Here is a 20003-nt window from a genome sequence, read left to right on the forward strand (position 1 = left end):
CTCATTTAAGTATAAAACTGAGAATGTATAAAATGCTGTTGGGATACTGTTTAATTTACCCTACATTATAAAATAGAAAAATTATTCCAAATAAAATTATTATTCAAAGACAGAAAACCACTAATAATACAATTATTTCCCATCAAGAAACATGACACTACACATCTAAAATCAGTATAAACAACCGTTAGCCTGAAATAACCGTGAAAGTTCAAACATAAATCCTCAGGGTAAAAGACACAACTGTAGTTACCTAATTATTAAGTTGTATTCCTCAAATTTGGAGGAAAGTTCAGCTGAGCAACAAAGCACGATTTATATTCATTTTCCTTATTTTCAAAGACTATATCTGAGAAATGATTTTAATTTACCGTGCATTTTAAACCTCACACAATATAGATTTCTTATATCCTGGAATGTATTTGATGAGAAATACATTATTCATTTATGGAAGTCAATGTGTATTTTTGAAAGTATCAAACGTAGTTTTAAAAAAAATAGCGTTTACCCTAACATGCTCAGTCCTTTCCTCCAAGAAAGTTCTCTGGAATGTTAAAACTACTTATTTCTCTAATTTCTCTAAAGTAGCAAAAGGAAGTTATTCACGTATCTTGCTTCATGTGAGTCACAAAACAGTCTGAAAAGTTAAAACAATAAACTGAAGCTTTTCTCCCCAAAATGTAGCCAGAAAAAAAGTATGAGACCTGCAAACATGGGTTATATTAGTTTAGCAACACAGAAGAAAGAATTCTGCTCTTCCATAGACCAAGCCACTGAAACAGGGAGAGCACTGTGGGTTCTTTTAGGGATTCTCTTGTACTCGTTTTTGAAGTACAGCACTGAGCCTGACCCACAGAGGGCACACGGCAACATATTCCTGACTGATGGAATGAAAACTGAATGAATGGAGTATGGTACAAAAGTGCCTGATTGATGCCCAGGCAGTTTTGCAGAGCACTCTGTTGGAGTCCATATACAAACCACTTTCCCTTCTCATTCTCCCTTCAGCTTTCCTCTTTTTCATGCTCCGTGGTGGACCAAGATCCTTTGTCATTTCTTCTGAGGAACATCCACTCCACTATCTGCTTGAATCTAGGGGGGTTCTCTGTGACTACTTTGACCAAGAGAGTATGGCAAAAGCGATTCCATGACCGTTTCCAGAGCTAGGCCCCAAGAAATTGGCAACTTCTACTTCCTGTCTCTTAGAATGCTTTTTCTTGAAAACCCAAGCTGCTATGTAATAAGTACCACTACTCTGAGATCGCCACACCATAGATCCCAGGCCTTTGTTCCAGCTAAGCCCAGTCTTCCACCAATCCTCACCATCGTGCCACCCACTTAGGTAAAGCCATTGTGAACTATCCAGACCAACCCACCTACCAGTTGAATACCACTAAATGACCTCAGTCAATGCCATGTAGAGCAGAAGAATAGCCCAGGTGAGCCCCTTCTAAATTCTGACCCACAAAATTGTGTGATACAATGAAATGGCTATTTAAACAACTACATTTCGGGATAATTTGTTACACAACAACAGACTCTTGTCTCTCTACTTTCTCCTTTCTTTCCTTCTAAAGACTAGCAGTGGAAGCCAAAGGCAGCCATGCTAATACAGCTCATCCCTGTACCCTTAAGCTTGGTTCTGAAAATGCAGGCAGAACACTGAGAGAAGAAACTGGATTTTAATCAAGAGGCTTGGATAGGGCTTTGAGCCCTATTGTCTCTTCTTCTCTAGAAGCATTACCCTGAAGGTAAGCAGCTACCTACCCATCAGCTTTGGCACCAAGGCCAGGGAGCCTCCACCAGACACCATGGAAAGCCATACCTGCCTCATGAGCTCCTCTTGGCGCATTCGAATCCTTTCTCTTTCCATCTGGATTCTCTGAAGCCGCAGTTTCTGCTGCTGCTGCTGCTGAGTGGTCAGCGCATTGGGCATACTCATGAGCCCTGCGGGTGGGTTCTGAGTGGGGTGGTTCTGCTGGCTCAGGGTACTGGGGGCCATCTGCTGCTGGTGTTGGTGATTCATCACTGCAAGCGGGAAGAACATACAGATTAATGACCAGGGCCCACAATACCTTATCAAAAATAGACCATCAGAATGTTTTGTGCTTTGGAGTATAGATTCCTGAGATTCCTTCCAAAGTACTTTCCTGTTAACCATTACTGTTTAAGTAATTATTACCTTAATTCAATTCACGGAGGCTCGAATGCTGGCCCCAATCCTGACTCATCTAGTCTCGGCTTTTGTTTCTGTTAAAATCTCATTTCACACCTCCCTGTCTGGAGTACATTTTAAGCCTTACATAGAATATAGTGGTCTAAAGCAAATTCCACAAAGGTTATCACAAGTTATGAGATAATTTCACCAGATCATCTGTGTGTGTGTGTGCGCACATGTATACTTTCTCAGTTAATTTGTGTGTTTATGGCAGAGGTAAGGAGGGCATGTGATCTCTGGTACACAAACCAGTGAATTGATAAGCAACATGTAACACAAAGCACCTAGATCAGGAGCCGACATATAAGGAGGACTCCATTAATCCTTTGTTTGAAAAGCATGCCGCAAGGAAGCCTGAGCTATGAGCTAAACTCAGGAACAAATATCTGATTGAGAAAAAAATGTTTGTTCCTTCAAAGAGAGAAATTAGGGAGAAAGAAATGACACAGAAATGCTAAACATGTTGTGCCTGGATAAAGGCATGAGAAGTATTTTAAATTTTTTAAAAATTCTCTATTTATCTGCATTTAACAACCAATGAAATTTCAGCATATAGAACTTCACTTTACGGCCAGGAGCGGTGGCTCACGCCTGTAATCCCAGCACTTTGGGAGGCCAAGGCGAGCAGATCATGAGGTCAGGAGATTGAGACCATCCTGGCCAACATGGTGAAACCCCATCTCTACTAAAATACAAAAAAATTAGCCGGGCATGATGGTGCATGCCTGTAGTCCCAGCTACTCATGAGGCAAAGGTAGGGGAATCGCTTGAACCCGGGAGGCGGAGGTTGCAGTGAGCCGAGATCGCGCCACTGCACTTAACAGCCTGGTGACAAAGAGAGACTCTGTCTCAAAAAAAAAAAAAAAAAGAACTTCACTTTACAAAAATAATTTAAAAATCTTTAAATAAATTTTATAATTGGTATTTCTACAAAAACGCATTTCTAAAAGTGCTAGTTTTTCTCAAAATTGTTTACCAGTGAAATTTGCTTAACTTCTGCTGGGCAATGTCATGTAATAAAGAAAACCATGCTTTTCAGTCTATTTCCTCCTAGGTCAGGGTCAAAGACAACAAGGTATAATTTTATATACTCACTTCATTTCTGAGAAAAAAATTCTCAATTTTTGCTATATCTGGTATCATTAACTTTAAAACATTTTATAATATATGTATATTTTTATACTATTTCATATATATGTATGTATTTTAAACATAGAGACAAGGTTTCACTATGTTGCCTAGGCTGGTCTTGAACTCCTGGGCTCAAGCAATCCTCTCACCTTGGCTTCCCAAAGTGCTGGGATTGCAGGTGGAAGCCACCACGCCCAGGCTTAAGTTAAATATTGTTTTTTTTTGAGACGGAGTCTTGCTCTGTCACCCAGGCTGGAGTGCAGTGGCATGATCTCGGCTCACTGCAATCTCCACCTCCTGGGTTCATGCCATTCTCCTGGCATCAGCCTCCCAAGTAGCTGGGACTACAGGCACCCGCCACCACGCCCAGCTAATTTTTTGTATTTTTAGTAGAGACGGGGTTTTTCCATGTTAGCCAGGATGGTCTCGATCTCCTGACCTCGTGATCTGCCCGCCTCGGCCTCCCAAAGTGCTGGAATTACAGGCGTGAGCCACCGCCCCCGGCCAAGTTAAATATTTTTAATCTTCAGTTTGCTATGGATATTATGTAGAAATATGATATACAAGTAAATTTCTTTTTTTTTTTTTTTTTTTTTGAGACGGAGTCTCGCTCTGTCGCCCAGGCTGGAGTGCAGTGGCGCAATCTCGGCTCACTGCAAGCTCCGCCTCCCGGGTTCACGCCATTCTCCTGCCTCAGCCTCTCCGAGTAGCTGGGACTACAGGCTTAAATGAATTTAAGTAGCTCAAATCTCGATATATTAAATATATGTATTAAATGTATAATATATGTGTATATTTGAATGACATATATATATATATTTTTTTTTTTTTGAAAGACAATACCAACACTGAAGCTTTTCTAGAGAAGAATAGATTTCTTTGAGGAAGAATTCAATGGCAGAGATTTCTCCAGGATGGAGGTGAGGGTGGGATAAAAATGTTCTTTTTTTATTCATACGCTCACTGAAATTGTTATTGCAATTCCTGCTGTGTGTCATGCACTGGGCTTAAACTTGGAAAAATAGCTCCTGCCTTCATGAAAACTAGTGGACTGGTGGAAGAGAGGTGTGAAGAAATGAGATGGATTTTTATGTGTGGCTTATGGAATGTGAAACTGTTAGGCTATATAAGGAACCTGGGAGATTATCTAGTCCATCCCCTTATTTTATGGAATAGGGACTTTAACCCAGAAAAGTTAAGGTATGTGCCCTGGTTAGTGGCAAGTAGAGCCAAGACCAAAATCGAGATCCTCTTGTACCCCGTCCAACTGTCCCTAGCCACCTTCTGTTGCATCTTAGACTGAAGAAAAGGAACAATTGCTGAAGCCTCAGAGCAACCCTATAAAGACAATCTGCCTTCAATTGTTTGCAAGAAAGTACCACACACATAGCAGGTCATCAAAATAGGGACCCAAATGTTGCTTGCGTTACTAAGAGGAAGGGCTCGAGGAGAGCCTGGATAGATTTACAACTCTGGGCCCAATAACATGCTAGTAAAAGGGAAGATATCAGCATATATTGCCTAGACAGTTCAGGTTTCCCTCTTAGAATTAAGCCCGCCACCAAGGGCTCTCACCTCCTGGCACAATCCCAGGTACACAGGGAAGGCTCAGGAAACGATCTGATGAATGAATAAAACCAGTTGGGCATTTCTTACACTCTTAGATTAAGAATAAGAGAAAAAGCACAGTCATGATTGATGCCAAAAAACCTGAAATGAGTATTTCACTTCTAGAGCTTGTTATAGTATAATTACAACTTCTACTTGAAGGCCTGGGGTGGGAGGTAAAGGCTTTTGCACAGATGGTGTCACAGGGGAAAAGTTCTCTTAAGTACAGATTCAAGTAAGACAAAATCCAGACATCCAGAAGGGTTTAATTCATGAAACCTATTTCAAGCCAGGGAAGAGAGGCGCAGATGGAAGAATGATAATTATTTCAAGGAACAGGCATTTCTGAACCTTCTATAAAAGTATGTTCTTACTAGTAGTTATATTTAATATGGTAGTATCTGACACAATTACTAGAGACAAAAAAGATGCCCAATAGTTCTGATATCAGAAATACCCAGGTTAGGAAAAAAAAAAGGCTTCAAAGGCACAGGTTGTTAACTCTATGTTGTTGTTGTTGTTGTTGTTGTTTTGAGACAGAGTGTCACTCTGTCACCCAGGCTGGAGTGCAGTGGTGCCATCTTGGCTCACTGCAACCTCTGCTTCCCAGGTTCAAGAGATTCTCCTGTCTTAGCCTCCTGAGTAGCTAGGATTACAGTCGTGTGCCACCCTGCCCTGCTAATTTTTGTATTTTTAGTAGAGACAGGATTTTGCCATGTTGGCAGGCTGGTCTCCAACTCCTGGCCTCAAGTGATCCACCTGCCTCAGCCTCCCAAAGTGCTAGGATTACAGGCATGAGCCACCGTGCCCAGCCCTATGTTAATTTTTATAACTTAGATACTTCGAAAAATTTTAAAACTGACTCAGGCCTGGTGACTTACTGACATAACAAATTCTAGTAGGACTATCATCAGTCACTTAGGTAGACTGCCCTTTTCGGTGTACAAAATGCTGCGTTGGGCGTACTCACAAGCAGTGTACTGTGTTACTCAAAGCCACATAGCAACCAGATATTGCTCAGCAGATTTTATTAATATCTGAATCCTAATCTGGGGGAGTTTCAGACTTGGAGAGGAGCTCTTCCCAAGCCACACCTATGTGAGTCTTTAAAACACTTGCCCCTACTTGAGACGTTCACAGGAAGTAATGGTGGAGACATTGGTTTCTTCCACTTAATTTAGATTTGATCATTCAGACTAAACATCTCTCATTATTAACTGTAGAGTCTGGAAAGGAGTAGAACTTAGATGACAGCTTTGTTTTCAAAGTAAAGCACATATCAACAGAGCAGTTTGTACAAGGATATTCAAAACAGTATTGTTTATAATTGCAAAAGATTAAAAATGATCTTAATGTCCATCAGTGGGAGATATGGTCCACCCATTTAGAGAAATTCTGTATGATGATTCCAATGTTTCTTAGAGATCATCCAGAAGGGGAAAAACCCAAAGGACAGAACTGTATTATGAGCATGTTACTGTTTGTGGTTAGAAAAGGTGGGGCATGTTATGCATGTGCAGCAAATCTCCACAGAAGGGTACACCTGAGACTGGCAACAGTGAGCACCTCTGCAGAAGAAACTGGGTATCAGGGATGGGAGATCTTCCTTTTCCTTTTCTGTACTATTTTAAGTTTTCCTACATGAATTTATCATTTAATGTAAAACATAAGTGAAAACAAAAATTTTAAAGCATAAAACAAAAACATGGCCATGTAAGCATCAAACTCAATATTTTGTTGGTAGAGTGAAAGAAAGAAGCTCCAAATTATCTGAAAAACGACAAATACAGCTTAGGATATAATCAAGACTGTCGAAGCTGAGAGTCTGCTTGGTGCAACCTCTCCTTATGGAGATGAGGAAACCAAAACTCAGAGAAAGTGAATTTTATCTAGGTCATAAAACTGGTCGGTATCCTAGAAGCCAGGTGACTCGTCTCAACCCAGGAACCCATGATTCAACTTGCCACTCTGCTCCCTCTAGTTGTTTAATTTCAAACCATACTGAACCATCATTGACATTGGAGCTCATGAGCTTCACTGGTGGTTGAGGTTCCTTAAAACCACTGCTTTTGACATTGAGGGCAGAGGAGGCCTGAGGCAGAGAAAAAGAGAAACAAAGTCCTCAGCAAAGCATGGGAAGGCAAAACATCTACATCTGTGATGAACAAAATACTCCTTGGGATAATATTCCAGAACATTTTAGGGAGAGAACAATAGTTCCATTAAAAAAAAAAAAAAAAAGAGCTAGGCGAGGTGGCTTAATGCCTGTAATCTCAGCACTTTGGGAGGCCGAGGCAGATGGATCGCCTGAGGTCAGGAGTTCAAGACCAGCCTGGCCAACATAGTAAAACCCCGTCTCTACTAAAAATACAAAAAATTATCTGGGCGTGTTTGCAGGTGCCTATAATCCCAGCTACTCGGGAGACTGAGGCGGGAGAATGGCTTGAACCTAGGAGGTGGAGGTTGCAGTCACCCGAGATCATGCCATTGCACTCCAGCCTGGGCAACAAGAGCGAAAACTCCAGCTTAAAAAAAACAAAAGAAAAAGCAGAATATTCCAAATGCAGTATCTGAGGCCAAGCCGGATTAAGGGCAGACTGCCACAAACTGCCTCAAAAAGGCTAAAGACCTCGTCAGCTCTAGACCGTTGCCAGTCCCCACAGAAAGGAATAACCCAAACAGAAGATTTCTCCATCGAAGCAGGAATGCATCAAAGCTAAAGCAGGGACATCTTTTTTGTTTTTCCTTCCAAGAGAGTCGGAATTTAAATTTAGATTCCCATTTATCTTTTTCTTTTTCATTGTTTTCATCTCCTTTTCCCTCTTTCTTTTTTTTTTTAATAATTGGCTTTCTCTTCTGTGTTTGGAAATTGATAAAACCATGCTCTGCAGATGTGTGACTAGAAACATTTAATTGGCATTATTCAATATAAAGGAAAAAATCACACACACACAAAAAAAACCACCAGTGCCAAGGCATCTGAGATACAAACACACTTTTGATTCAGTGACTGTGTCCTTGGTGAAGCAAACAGTAAACACAGGAATGGGGCGGGGGTGGGGGTTATTCATGTAGGACATGACCCTCTGGTTAGTGCTGCCTGGGACAATATACACTTGGTCATTTCTACAAAGCTCTAAGTGTATGCTCAAGGCGAGGAAGTTCCCTGGACTCAATTCTAAGCCAGCACAAGATTTGCTACATAAGAAGCAAACATGGAAAAGGTAAAGGCTTCAATCCTGAACTTTTGCCTTTTGCAACACCAGGAAACAGAGAGCCATAGCTCATAAAGAAAGTGCTTTTGGCAGCTTCCCTAAGCCAGGAACTGCAGACGATGAGGGAGGCCAGTGAATCAGAGGCTGCCCAGAGCGCCTCCTGGAATGTTTCACAACCGTCTTTTTGGCCTCAGCGGGTTTCAGTGGCTTGCTCTTCTATGTCCTGGGCTTGCTTCCCTCATTTTTAAAATAGGTTTTAGTTACACACATACACATATACAATGCCAAGTGAAGAAAACAAAACCATAAGGGTAGGCTCAAGTATGAAAACCATAGCGGACAGGCCTGCAAGGGGCTGGCTCTGAGTAGATCATGGAAAGAACAGCTGGTGCCCAGTGGTGAGAAGTCACACCTAAGTGCTAGGAAGACACAGAAATTACTTGACTCCCTTCAAATCCTTCTCCCCAGTTCACATGTGAGTCTTGGAAGGTGAAGAAGAATATCTTAGGCTAGTATTCATTTCTTGTTGCATCTCCATCCTCTCTCCTTTCGATAACAAACTTCTCAGTGGAGGTATCTCTACTCTTGGCACTTTGAGGTGAATTTTTGACAATATGTGGTTTTGTTAATGTGTCAGAGGCACAATTCCATTTAAGTGAATGGGTAAGGCCTCCCCAAGCCCTCCATGACTTTTTCCATTCCCAGCACCTATTTTCTAACTGTACTTCGGTTCCAACAATAATGGGGAGTTTTCACAGGCTGTAGACTATGGTTCATTAGTTTAATAAAAATGTAATTTCCACAAATCCATATTCATATGAACAGATAATTAAACAAATAAATGGAGGAAGAAGAGACAAATCTCCCTTAAAGAGGAATTCAAAATCATTTATGTAGACACACCATGCTCAAAGGTGGGGGGGATGGGAGGCAACATAACTGCAAATAGTGAGTTCATTCCAAAGAATACAGGATTGAATGAGTGGTGGTCGATGGGAGTTGGGGGGCAGCATTACTGTGCAAAAGCTTGGAAAATACTACCTTGGCCAGGTGATCAAGATCAACATTAACAGTGACAAGTCACGATAATAGTGTGCACCCTTGATGTGATATAATTAGAATAACACTTTATATCTGTAGTCTTCTTCCAAAAACTTATAACTCCAGTCTACCTATGAGAAAAATATCAGACAAATTTCAATAAAAAGGCATCTTACAAAATACCAAAGCAACACTCCTTAAAACTATTAAGGTCATCAAAAACAAGGAAAGTTTAAGAAACTGTCACAGCCAAAAGAAGCCTAAGGAGACATGATGAGTAAAGGTAACGGGGGCTGAGTGCCATGGCTCACGCCTGTAATGCCAGCACTTTGGGAGGCTGAAACAGGAGAATCACTGGAAGCCAGGAGTTCAAGACCAACCTGGGCAACATAGTGAGACCCTGTCTCTACAAAAAATTTTAAAAATTAGCTGGGCATGGTGGCATGCATTTGTGGTCCCAGCTACTTGGGAGGCTGGGGCAGGAGGATCACTTGAGCCCAGGAGGAAGAGACTACAGTGAGCCATAATCGTTCTACTGCACTCCAGCCTGGGCAACAAAGTGAAACCCTGTCTCAAAAAAAAAAAAAATCAAAAAACAAAACACAAAACAAAACAAAAAAACAAAGGTAATTTGGTATTCTGTATGGGATTCTGGAACAGAAAAAGATATTAGATAAAAACTAAAGAAATCTGAATAAAGTATGGATTTAATAATTACTGGCTCACTAATTATAACAAATGTAGCACATTAATGTAATACACTAACAACAGGGGAAACTGGGTGAGTGAGTGTATAGGAACTCTCTTCTCAATTTTAATATAAAACTAAAAGTGGTTTGAAAAACAGCACATTTTAATGTGCCCAGTGAATACCAGGAACTGTGCCAGGTACTCTCTCTTTAATAGTCAATATTAATTTAATAGTCAATGGTTGGGGTATGTAAAAATGGACACAATCTTTAAGAGAAAACCTGGTCTATAATGTGTCCCAGGGGAATAAATAGATATTAAGCTAAAATTTTTAAAATTGCTTCTAGAAGTGTTCCCTGGTCTAATAAGACTGGGAAATGTTGGGCTAAAGAAAGTTAAAATAATTTATTTTATTGGAAGATTTTTCAGTCTTTAGTGTAATAGGGGGTACCAAGACTTTCTGAAAGAGATATATGAATTCAACAATTCGTTTCTCAAACCTGCAAGGCTGATGTTCTTCTGGATAGGAATACTAGGAAATGCTGGTCCACTGTAACTTAGTGGATGTCTTGGCGGAGTACTGAATTATAAATTAAATATGAATGAATATTATATTAAGTCCCTACTGTGTGCTTAGCTCTTTAAAATTAAAGAAGCTGTTTAGGACACGGAGCCAGAGAAGGGAAAAAAGCAGACAGGGAATGTTGAACAAAACAGTTTCATGTGCCTAGAATGAGGGACTGCTGTTCAAGATACACAGTAATAGAAAAACAAAGCAAAACAAAATACAGGAAAAGCAAGGGTCATAAAAGACTGCTTGAATATCTGCTGACATTTTCTATAAGCACATGTTGATTTAAAAAGAAAATTTCAAAGATGGCTTAACTTCCATATCAGTTTTCACAGGTAGTTAGCAAAGCCTTGCTAAATTAACTTCAGTTACATATATTCAAAATTATCTTTAAAAAAAAAAACTTGCTTCTATAATAAAACCACATCAACTATTCCAAATAACACTTCTAACATCATCCTTTAAGAGTAGAACAGGTAAAGCCAGCACGGTGGCTCATGCAGTAATCCCAGCACTTTGGGAGGTTGAGGGCGGCAGATTACCTGAGGTCGGGAGTTTGAGACCAGCCTGACCAAAATGGAGAAACCCCATCTCTATTAAAAATACAAAATTAGCTGGGCCTATGCCTTTAATCCCAGCTACTCGGGAGTCTGTGGCAGGAGAATCGTTTGAACCCTGGAGGCAAGAAGTTGCGGTGAGCCAAGACCACGCCATTGCTCTCCAGCCTGGGCAGCAAGAGTGAAACTCCGTCTCCAAAAAAAAAAGAGTAGAACAGGTAGAGGCTGACGTTGTTTTTAAAACTTGAACGCAGGCTCTTCAAAATAGGTAAATATGCAACATTCAAAAGCATACACTGGGTAATACACTTGATATGGCATCTGGGAAACTTCCTCCTTGGAACAAGTGTTTAATTCAGTTTGATATCTGGGCCAGTAAGTTCATATAAACTTCATCAGAAACACTTTCCAGGAACCTAAACCCAACATGAGAGGGGAGCATAAGAGCTTCCAAAAGTTAGAATGCAAAGCTTTACAATCACCTCATTCTCTTCTTCTCTGTCACAGAGGGTGACCAATTATCCTGGTTTGCCTGGGACTGAGGGGTTTCCCAGGACACAGGTCACAGTGCTAAATCTGGGAAAGTCCCAGGCAAATGGGATGGTTTTTCACTCTAGGCCTATGGCCATCCGTAGACCTAGGGCTAACTCAGGGCAGCAGAACTCAAATTTCCTATTTCCACCCTAATGCCTTCCCTTAAAAAGAGAACCAGGAGCCAGTACAAAATGACCATTCATTATTCAGAACTGTCAGGCTATCCAGATTAGCTGTCAGTGCATCCTCCCTGGATTAAAACTAGGTGGTTGTCCTTTTGTATCCGTATTATGTGATAATTGGAATGGGAATATTACATACTCATTTTATCTGTAATTTTTGAAGGAAATCAAGAACTATTTGTGATATTTATGTCATATATATGATATATGACTGCATTATATCACCCATAAACATGCACTTGGTTAAGTGTGAAAGTCAGGAAAACCTTTCCTGTTGGACTCCTGGTTGAGCCATACACCTGAAATGAAGCTCTTTTAAGAAACATTGCACTATTCTCTTCCCGTGATTTGAACTAACTCTCATGTTCCTGGACTTGTGCTCTTTATAAACAAGACCTGGGAAAGAGCAAAGTCTCCCCCTACCCCTCGGGACCAATCACAATGATATGGATCTTCCTTTCTTACAAAAATGGAACAAAAATAATTTTAGTGCATTTCAAATCTGATTAAGGCACAGAGTAGGCACTAAATATGTTCTCCCTAAAGTAAGGTTAAGGGAGGTTAGAAATTTGTAACAAAATATCAGTTCCATTTATAGGAAGATGATCATCATAGGCTTTTTAAATTTCAAATAGAAACATAATCAAGATGACAACTCAAAAGAAAACTGGAAACACCTCACCCATAACTCTTCTTCTCTTGAGGATGCATTTTAATCCTTACTCCTAGAGTTTCATAGGGGAATATCTAAAGGGTACCACATTCTAGTTGCTGCTTCCTCTTACTTCCAGAGCATAGTTGCCTGCTTAGCCCCATTTCATTTTGAGTTTCACTCATGATTTACAAACCCATCACTTTCCCACAGTACTCATTATAGGTGAGGGCCATGTATTTACCCAACTTTGTGTTATCACCATAGAAATTCAGGATAGAAGGGTCTTAGTCCATTTAGACCAATGGTTCTCAAACTTTCCTTTAGTATTAGAATCCTTCTCCAGAGCCAAGTATGCGGCTTGAAGCAGAGGCTACTCTTAAGACCCAGGGTTCTTTCATCAGCTGAGGAAATGAGCACTTAAAGTAGGCACCTTTGACTGTCTTCTCTAAATTCTCTTGGTCTTGCTTTCACCCTGCTTTCCCTTCAGGCATTTCTCAAGTGTCATGCTGAAATTTTAAACAAATGTTTAAAACACATTGAACAGGGCCCAGCTTTTGGAAACGGAACACTAAGGTTAGCTTCTGCTCACATCCCCCTGAGATTCTAGCGTGGGACTTTGGGACAGACTTTAAAACCAATGATTTAGACTAATTCACTTATTTTAGAGATGAAGAATATTGGAAGATTAAATGCCTCAGCCCAGATCTCAGGAACAGGCTGTGACAAACCTAGGAAACTCGGAATGCCTGCTAGAATGCTACAGCTAGCATCAGCTGCATGGATCACTAATTACTGCCCAATGATCACCAGCGGATCACCAATCACTGCCCAATCCTTTTTCGTAGTCATCAAAATATACGTGATAAGTTAAATTTGGTAACAAGGCCAAGTAGTGTTTCCTTTTCCCTATTTCATGAAAAAGTCTAATGCAGACTATTTTAATTAACTTATTTACTTTAAAATGATGAGATCAACGTGAATCACGTTTTGATGACACCATTTGTGTGATCTCACATTATAGGAAAGGTAGAGCACTTTGTTCTTCAATCCTCCAAAAAAAAAAAAGACAAAAATCAAATAAACTTTGAAAACTCACATTTCATAATTTAGAAAGGCTTTTATATATGGGAAGGAGAGGTGCTGCCATCAGCCAATGCTAGACCTTCTGGCCATAGAGGCTTTGGGGGAATAATGATATGCAACTGAAAGAAGCAAGCCAAAACATACAGGTGTAAAACGTTTCTGACTTATGTGCAGACCCAGCCACATCAAGCTTTAAAAAATATTTCAGCATCAAGAGTGTCTGGGTGCAGCTGCGGGTCTTTTCCTCTGTTTATGGGCCGTCCATGGCTTAACTCGTGAACTGGCCAACGTCAGGTGTCATGCAGCCCTGTCTGATGGAAAACATATGTCTACAGAGGTAGGAAGAAAAACCCAGCCACAGTCCAGCCTTGACTCAGTCACGATACAATGAAGGGGAAAAAAGGGCTGCAGACGCGTCTCTCGCCCTCCTTGTGTCTCTCTCAGCTCCTGCCAACAATGAGCCGCTTGTTTCTCTTATTTCCCAGAAACAGTATTAGCCATCCAACAAGGTCAGCAAAAAAAAGCAGCTTTTCACTTCAGGGTGCATTTGGTTCCAAAAATCTGTAAAGTATTAAACCAAGAAGTTGTACTATCCCAACTTCACACTGAGCCCTTTATTCCAATTCTGGGTGAGAATAACTGCAAGGAAATTTCTCAGCCGGCTCAGTTGATAAGGCACAGAGCTCTGGAATATATGTTCATTCAGCCACACTTTCCCAGCTTCACTGTTTTGAGCCTTAAAACCACATCCAGGTGCCCCAAAGCTTGCCAGATAGGCCTCCGGTTCTCCAGATGCCCCAAGCCTGTCTAGTTTTAGACTTGTAACCCAAGCTTCATTTACTTCACAGGAAACCCTGAATTTTTAGCACCAGGAAATGATTTTCCTACTTGCTATCCTGCCTGCCCATCCAAACAGTAATGTAGTCCACAAACCAGTGTGCAAGTATCTAGACAACTCTCCTTTTTCAGGTGTAAAATCGAAATGCCTGTAACACTGGCTTTTATATTTTCATAATAACTGCATTACCCCAAATGTATATTTTATTGGCATTTAAAGGATTCAGACATTAGTTCTCGTCATTATAATATATCCAGGGAAGTCTAGGGAAAAAAAAAAAATGCCTCAGCACAGATCTCAGGAACAGGCTGCGACAAACCTAGGAAACCCGGAACGCCTGCTAGAATGCTACAGCTGGCATCAGCTGCATGGATCACCAATTACTGCCCAATGATCACCAACGGATCACCAATCACTGTCCAATCCTTTTTCGTAGTCATCAAAATAGCTCTAAATTTTATTTGAGAAGGTGTGTCAAAAGGAGCTTCCTTCTTAAAAATGAAAACAAAACACACATCAATCTTTCTGGCAGGCTGATTTCTTCTGGATCCTTTTTGCTGTAAAGAAAGAACATCTTTCTTTCACCTAAAGCAGCATCAGAATGTGCTACTCTGACTCCATTTGATCGCAGGGATATCTCAAGATTTATCACAAGTGGCCTGTGGCAGGAAGCACCTCTATGGAGTTAGTGAATTTAGAAAAACAATTATGTAGCCTGTGAAAAAGAGGAAATTTAGTTATTCACTTTGCTGCTTCACAAAGTCGTCCTTGTGATTTTGAATATAATTCCATGGTTGGGCAATAGCAGTGCAACTAAAACTGTTTTGTTATCTTCAGACAATAGGTATACTTTTATCCAGCAGGAAATGGAAACTCTGATTCATGCATTTATTTTTCATTAGTCAATAGAAAGTTTATTGTAGCTTTTTATTGGTTAGCTTTTCTGAATCATTTTAAAACTACTCCAGGTGCAAAGTATGGCAGCCCAAGCTAAGAGAAAACGAATCTACAGCTGTGTTCCACAAAGAATGGAGGAAAAGTTGCCAGTGTGAGTTGCTAGTTTTTAATGTGTGCATGTGTTTTTTAATAGCATGCCCTTTTAGTAAACATCTTTATTATGGAGATCATGTAACAGATACTAAGATTCCAAGAGGTAGTCAAAAGACTTGAACAATTCATAAAAGAGAACATGCAATTAGTAATAAAATATGGCAAATTATCAGCTTCATAAGGAATCACACTAATGCAAATTAAAGAAACAGCCTTTTTCAGCAATCAAATAAGCAAAAACAATAGTGTGGTTTAGATGCTTTGTATTGGGCCAGGACCACTCAGGAAAAAAAAAAAAGAAAGAAGAATTTAACCAGGGGTAACAGGATTAGGAAATCTGGTAGAAGTATATGCCAAATTCTGGAAACTTGTATATATATGCATTTCATTGAGGACTGTACCCACATATCTTATAGGATTTCTAGTGGCCCCAAAAAAGTTAATTACCTTTGAAATGAAAAAGTATTAGAATATTAATAGTGGTGGTGTTTCGCTTATAGAACTATAGATGATTTTTTTCTTTCCAATGATCTACGGTTCACCTAGCTATTCATTTCCCCTGTTTCTAGGAAGTAGAGATACAATGATGAACAAGATAGCAAGGTCCCTGCCCTGTAGGAGATTATCGTCTAAGAAAAGACAGGCTATAACAAATGTATAGAATAATTTTAGTGATAAGGGATTTGAACAAACAAATGTGGAGCTATTTTATGCAGAGAAGTTAAGAAAGGCCTCTGTGAAGCAGTGATGTGTGCTCTAGATCTGAATGAAGTATGGAAATCAGGGTAGGGGACAACAAGTACAAAGATCCTAAGGTGGAAACTGTGAGCTTGGAGTACTTGCGCAAAATCAGAGCAGCCCATGTGGCTGAGGAGCAGAGGGTGAGCGGCCGGGACCAGGTCCCTTGAGGCCTCTTGCCTGTGGTGAGCACTGTGGTTGGCCTCTATTCCAGACTGATAGAAATCTCCTTCCAGCTGACTGCTTGGACTGCATGGGAAACTGCCAGATTATTTCACACTCTATGGTAAAATTTAAAATTCTTTAGAAATCCAGAGACGAGAAAGCTCTGGGGACACACAGTGAAGTGAGTTAAAAAGTGTGAAGGAGGCCAGGTGCAGGGGCTCACGCCTGTAATCCCAGCACTTTGGGAGGCTGGGGTGGGCAGATCACAAGGTCAGGAGTTCCAGACCAGCCTTGCCAACATAGTGAAACCCCATCTCTACTAAAATTACAAAAATTAGCCGGGTGTGGTGGCACGCACCTGTAATCCCAGCTACTCAGGAGGCTGAGGCGGGAGAATTGCTTGAACCCGGGAGGTGGAGGTTGCAGTGAGCCGAGATCACGCCACTGCACTCCAGCCTGGGAGACAGAGTGAGACTCCGTCTTAAAAACAAACAAACAAACAAACAAACAAACAACAAACCATGAAGCAAAGAGGCCACTCCTTGGGATCAATGCCTCTCGGTTTGTTGTCTCTCAGCCCTGTAAAGTGGTTCAGGATCTTTGGGAAGGAAAGGAATAAGGTTTGGGGCAGGGATGGGGGAACAGACAGAAACCAAAGCAGCTCTGCTTTTAAACACTTACGAAGAGGAGATTCTGATCCCAAGCAAAACAAAATAAAAGCCTGTAGCTCTAAATTTGATTTGAGAAGGTGTGTCAAAAGGAGCTTCCTTCTTAAAAATGAAAACAAAACACACAACAAAAAAATTACAGCTCTGGATTTTCTAAATGTTATCCTTGCATCAAAATGCATATGTAGTATACACTCATTTTGGTCTTCTGTGAACACTGGCTGGTGCTCTGAGATCATGCCACTACCCAGTATTTAAAAAGACTATAGAAAACCTCCCCATAAAACTTCTAGTGTTCACTACTGGAATCTTTTTTTTTGAGACAGAGTTTCACTCTGTCACCCAGGCTGGAGTGCAATGGCACGGTCTCAGCTCACTGCAACCTCCGCCTCCCCGATTCAAGCGATACTCTTGCCTCAGCCTCCCGAGTAGTTGAGATTACAGGCGCCCACCACCACGCCCAGCTAATTTTTGTATTTTTTAAATAGAGATGGGATTTCACCATGTTGGCCAGGCTGATCTCGAACGCCTGACCTCAGCTGATCCACCTGCCTCGGCCTCCCAAAGTGTTGGGATTACAGGCGTGAGCCACTGTGCCCGGCCACTATTGGAATTTCTTTTTTAAGGACATTGTCCTCTAGCTCACAGAATCTAGATGACTTATGGGGAAGTACAGGAGAACTCCCTCTTACTATGTCTGGAAAAACTACATTTCTCTTCAACACCATGAAAGCCTTTATCTCTTGAGTGATCTGACTCCTATAACAGAGCATATTATCTTCTTTACAAGAGCCCCCAGGAATCTCAAAGCCAAATCTGTAGGTACCTCTAGCAACCACACAAGGCCCCATGGTATGCATTTTTTCCCTGGCTTTATTTTTTTCTCAGCCACAGTCCTTCTTTACCCCAACTTAATTCAATTATTTATTTTTATCCTTTTGAATTACATGTTTTGGCTGGGCACAGTGGCTCAACCCTGTAATCCCAACACTTTGGGAGGCTGAGGTGGGAGGATCACCTGAGGTCAGGAGTTCAAGACCAGCCTGGCCAACATGGTGAAACCCCGTCTCTACTAAAAATACAAAAATTAGCCAAGCGTGGTGGTGTGTGCCTGTAGTCTCAGCTACTGGGGAGGCTGAGGCACAAGAATCACTTGAACCAGGGAGGTGGATGTTGCAGTGAGCTGAGATCACGCCATTGCACTCCAACCTGGGCGAAAGAACAAGGCTCCATCTCAAAAAAAAAAAAAAGAATTATATGTTTTATAAGATGCAAGAGTAGGGAACAAATGAATGGAAGCATCATAATTTCATTTTCAAACTACCTGTGTGTCAGTCACAGATTGCCCTCAATGAGAAACTTGTAAACCTGTGAATGGGCCCCAAGCAGTACACCTGCCAGTCTAGGTCTCTACCCCAGGACTCAGAATGAAGTGAAGGAGAAATGGGTTTTTTGTGGTCTTGAGTCACACTGAGACAGTCAACTGCTTGTGACTCTAATAAACATAGCTTACCTTTTGTAAATAAATTTAAAAAAAAACCTACCTGTGTGTCTATAGCTGCACAGATATATTATGTGTCAAATAAATAATGTTCTGTGAAGCTTAACTGAGCAGGTTGGAAATTTTACTTGTTAGTCATCCCGAGGGGAAGAGTTTACATGATTTTAGGCCATACCTTACAAAGACCAGGTAGACCAAAAAGCCTTTCCACATATTTCATTAGCTTTATAGAACACATTCATTAGAGGAGCCATTTGGCACAAGCATGCTGTGCTGCCCCCACCCCACCTTCCATAGACACTACCTTCACCAAGTGATCAAAGCTAATGTCACCTATAGTGGGACAAATCATGTACCTCCTGATATGATTCAATGAGAAGAACACAACATCACTTCCATGGCATTCCTGCCAAAAATGTATAACTGAAACCAAAATCACAAAGAAATGCCAGACAAATCCAAATTTAAAAATGATTCACAAAATAACTGGCCTATATATTCCTCAAAAATGTCAAGGTCCAGAACACAAGGACCGAAGACTTGTTCCAAATTAAAAGAGATTATGGAGACAGGACAACTAAATGCAATGTGAGATCCTCAATCACATCCTGGGCCAGAAACAAAAATAGCCACAAAGGACATCACCGGGACAACTGAAGACATTTCGAATCTGGGCTATTAGATAAGAGCATTGTATCAATGTTAAATTTCCTGATTTTGATACCTATACTGTGCTTATATAAGAAAATGTCCAGCTGGGCACGGTGGCTCACGCCTGTAATCCCAGCACTTTGGGAAGCCAAGGCAGACAGATCACCTGAGGTTAGGAGTTCCAGACCAGCCTGGCCAACGCGGGGAAACCCCATCACTACTAAAAATACAAAAATTAGCCAGGTGTAGTGGCACACACCTGCAGTCCCAACTACTTGGGAGGCTGAGGCAGGGGAATCGCTTGAACCCAGGAGACGGAGGTTGCAATGAGATGAGATCATGCCACTGCACTCCAGCCTGGGCAATGGAGCAAGATTCCATCTCAAAAAAAAAAAAAAAAAGAAAGAAAGAAAAGAAAAGAAAAAAGAAAAAAAGAATATGCCCTTTCAGAAAATATAAGTATTTCTGGGTAAAGGAGAATGATGTCTCCAACTTTGTCTCAAATGGTTCAGAAAAAAAAATATGTAGATAGATAGAGAGATAGATAGATAGAGAGATAGATAGATAGATAGATAGATAGATAGATAGATAGATAGATAGATAGATGGATGGATGGATGCAACTGTGGCTATGTTTATAAGCAAACAATCTGGGGAAAAGGTATATGGGAATTCCTTAGACTAAACTTGAAACTCTTCTGTAAGTTTATAATTCTTTCAAAATAAATAGTGACATTTAAAAAAATAAAACCTCTCTACACATACCTCAAACCTCCTGGAGACAGAATTCTCAGTCCAGCAGGGACCAGAGAAACTGTGTTATGTATGGGCCATTGTTCTGTGGCACTGCTGATCTTTGAGGAAACTCCTATTAAACAATGCTTTTGATAACTGATTGGAATTTGGAT

At 40.7% G+C, this 20003-nt stretch overlaps 1 protein-coding gene across 3 annotated transcripts in view; it reads right to left on the reverse strand.

The window, feature by feature from the left end:
• Positions 1 to 20003, reverse strand: part of WWTR1 (WW domain containing transcription regulator 1) — a 210551-nt gene that overhangs the window by 29681 nt on the left and 160867 nt on the right. For all 3 annotated transcript variants that reach the window (XM_030822703.1, XM_030822702.1, XM_003256265.4), the window contains exon 4: positions 1826 to 2028. In XM_030822703.1, the coding sequence (XP_030678563.1) occupies positions 1826 to 2028 (203 nt within the window). The remainder of the gene's footprint in view (positions 1 to 1825; positions 2029 to 20003) is intronic.

Source organism: Nomascus leucogenys, chromosome 11, assembly GCF_006542625.1.
Source record: "Nomascus leucogenys isolate Asia chromosome 11, Asia_NLE_v1, whole genome shotgun sequence".
In the NCBI taxonomy this organism is placed as follows: Eukaryota; Metazoa; Chordata; class Mammalia; order Primates; family Hylobatidae; genus Nomascus; species Nomascus leucogenys.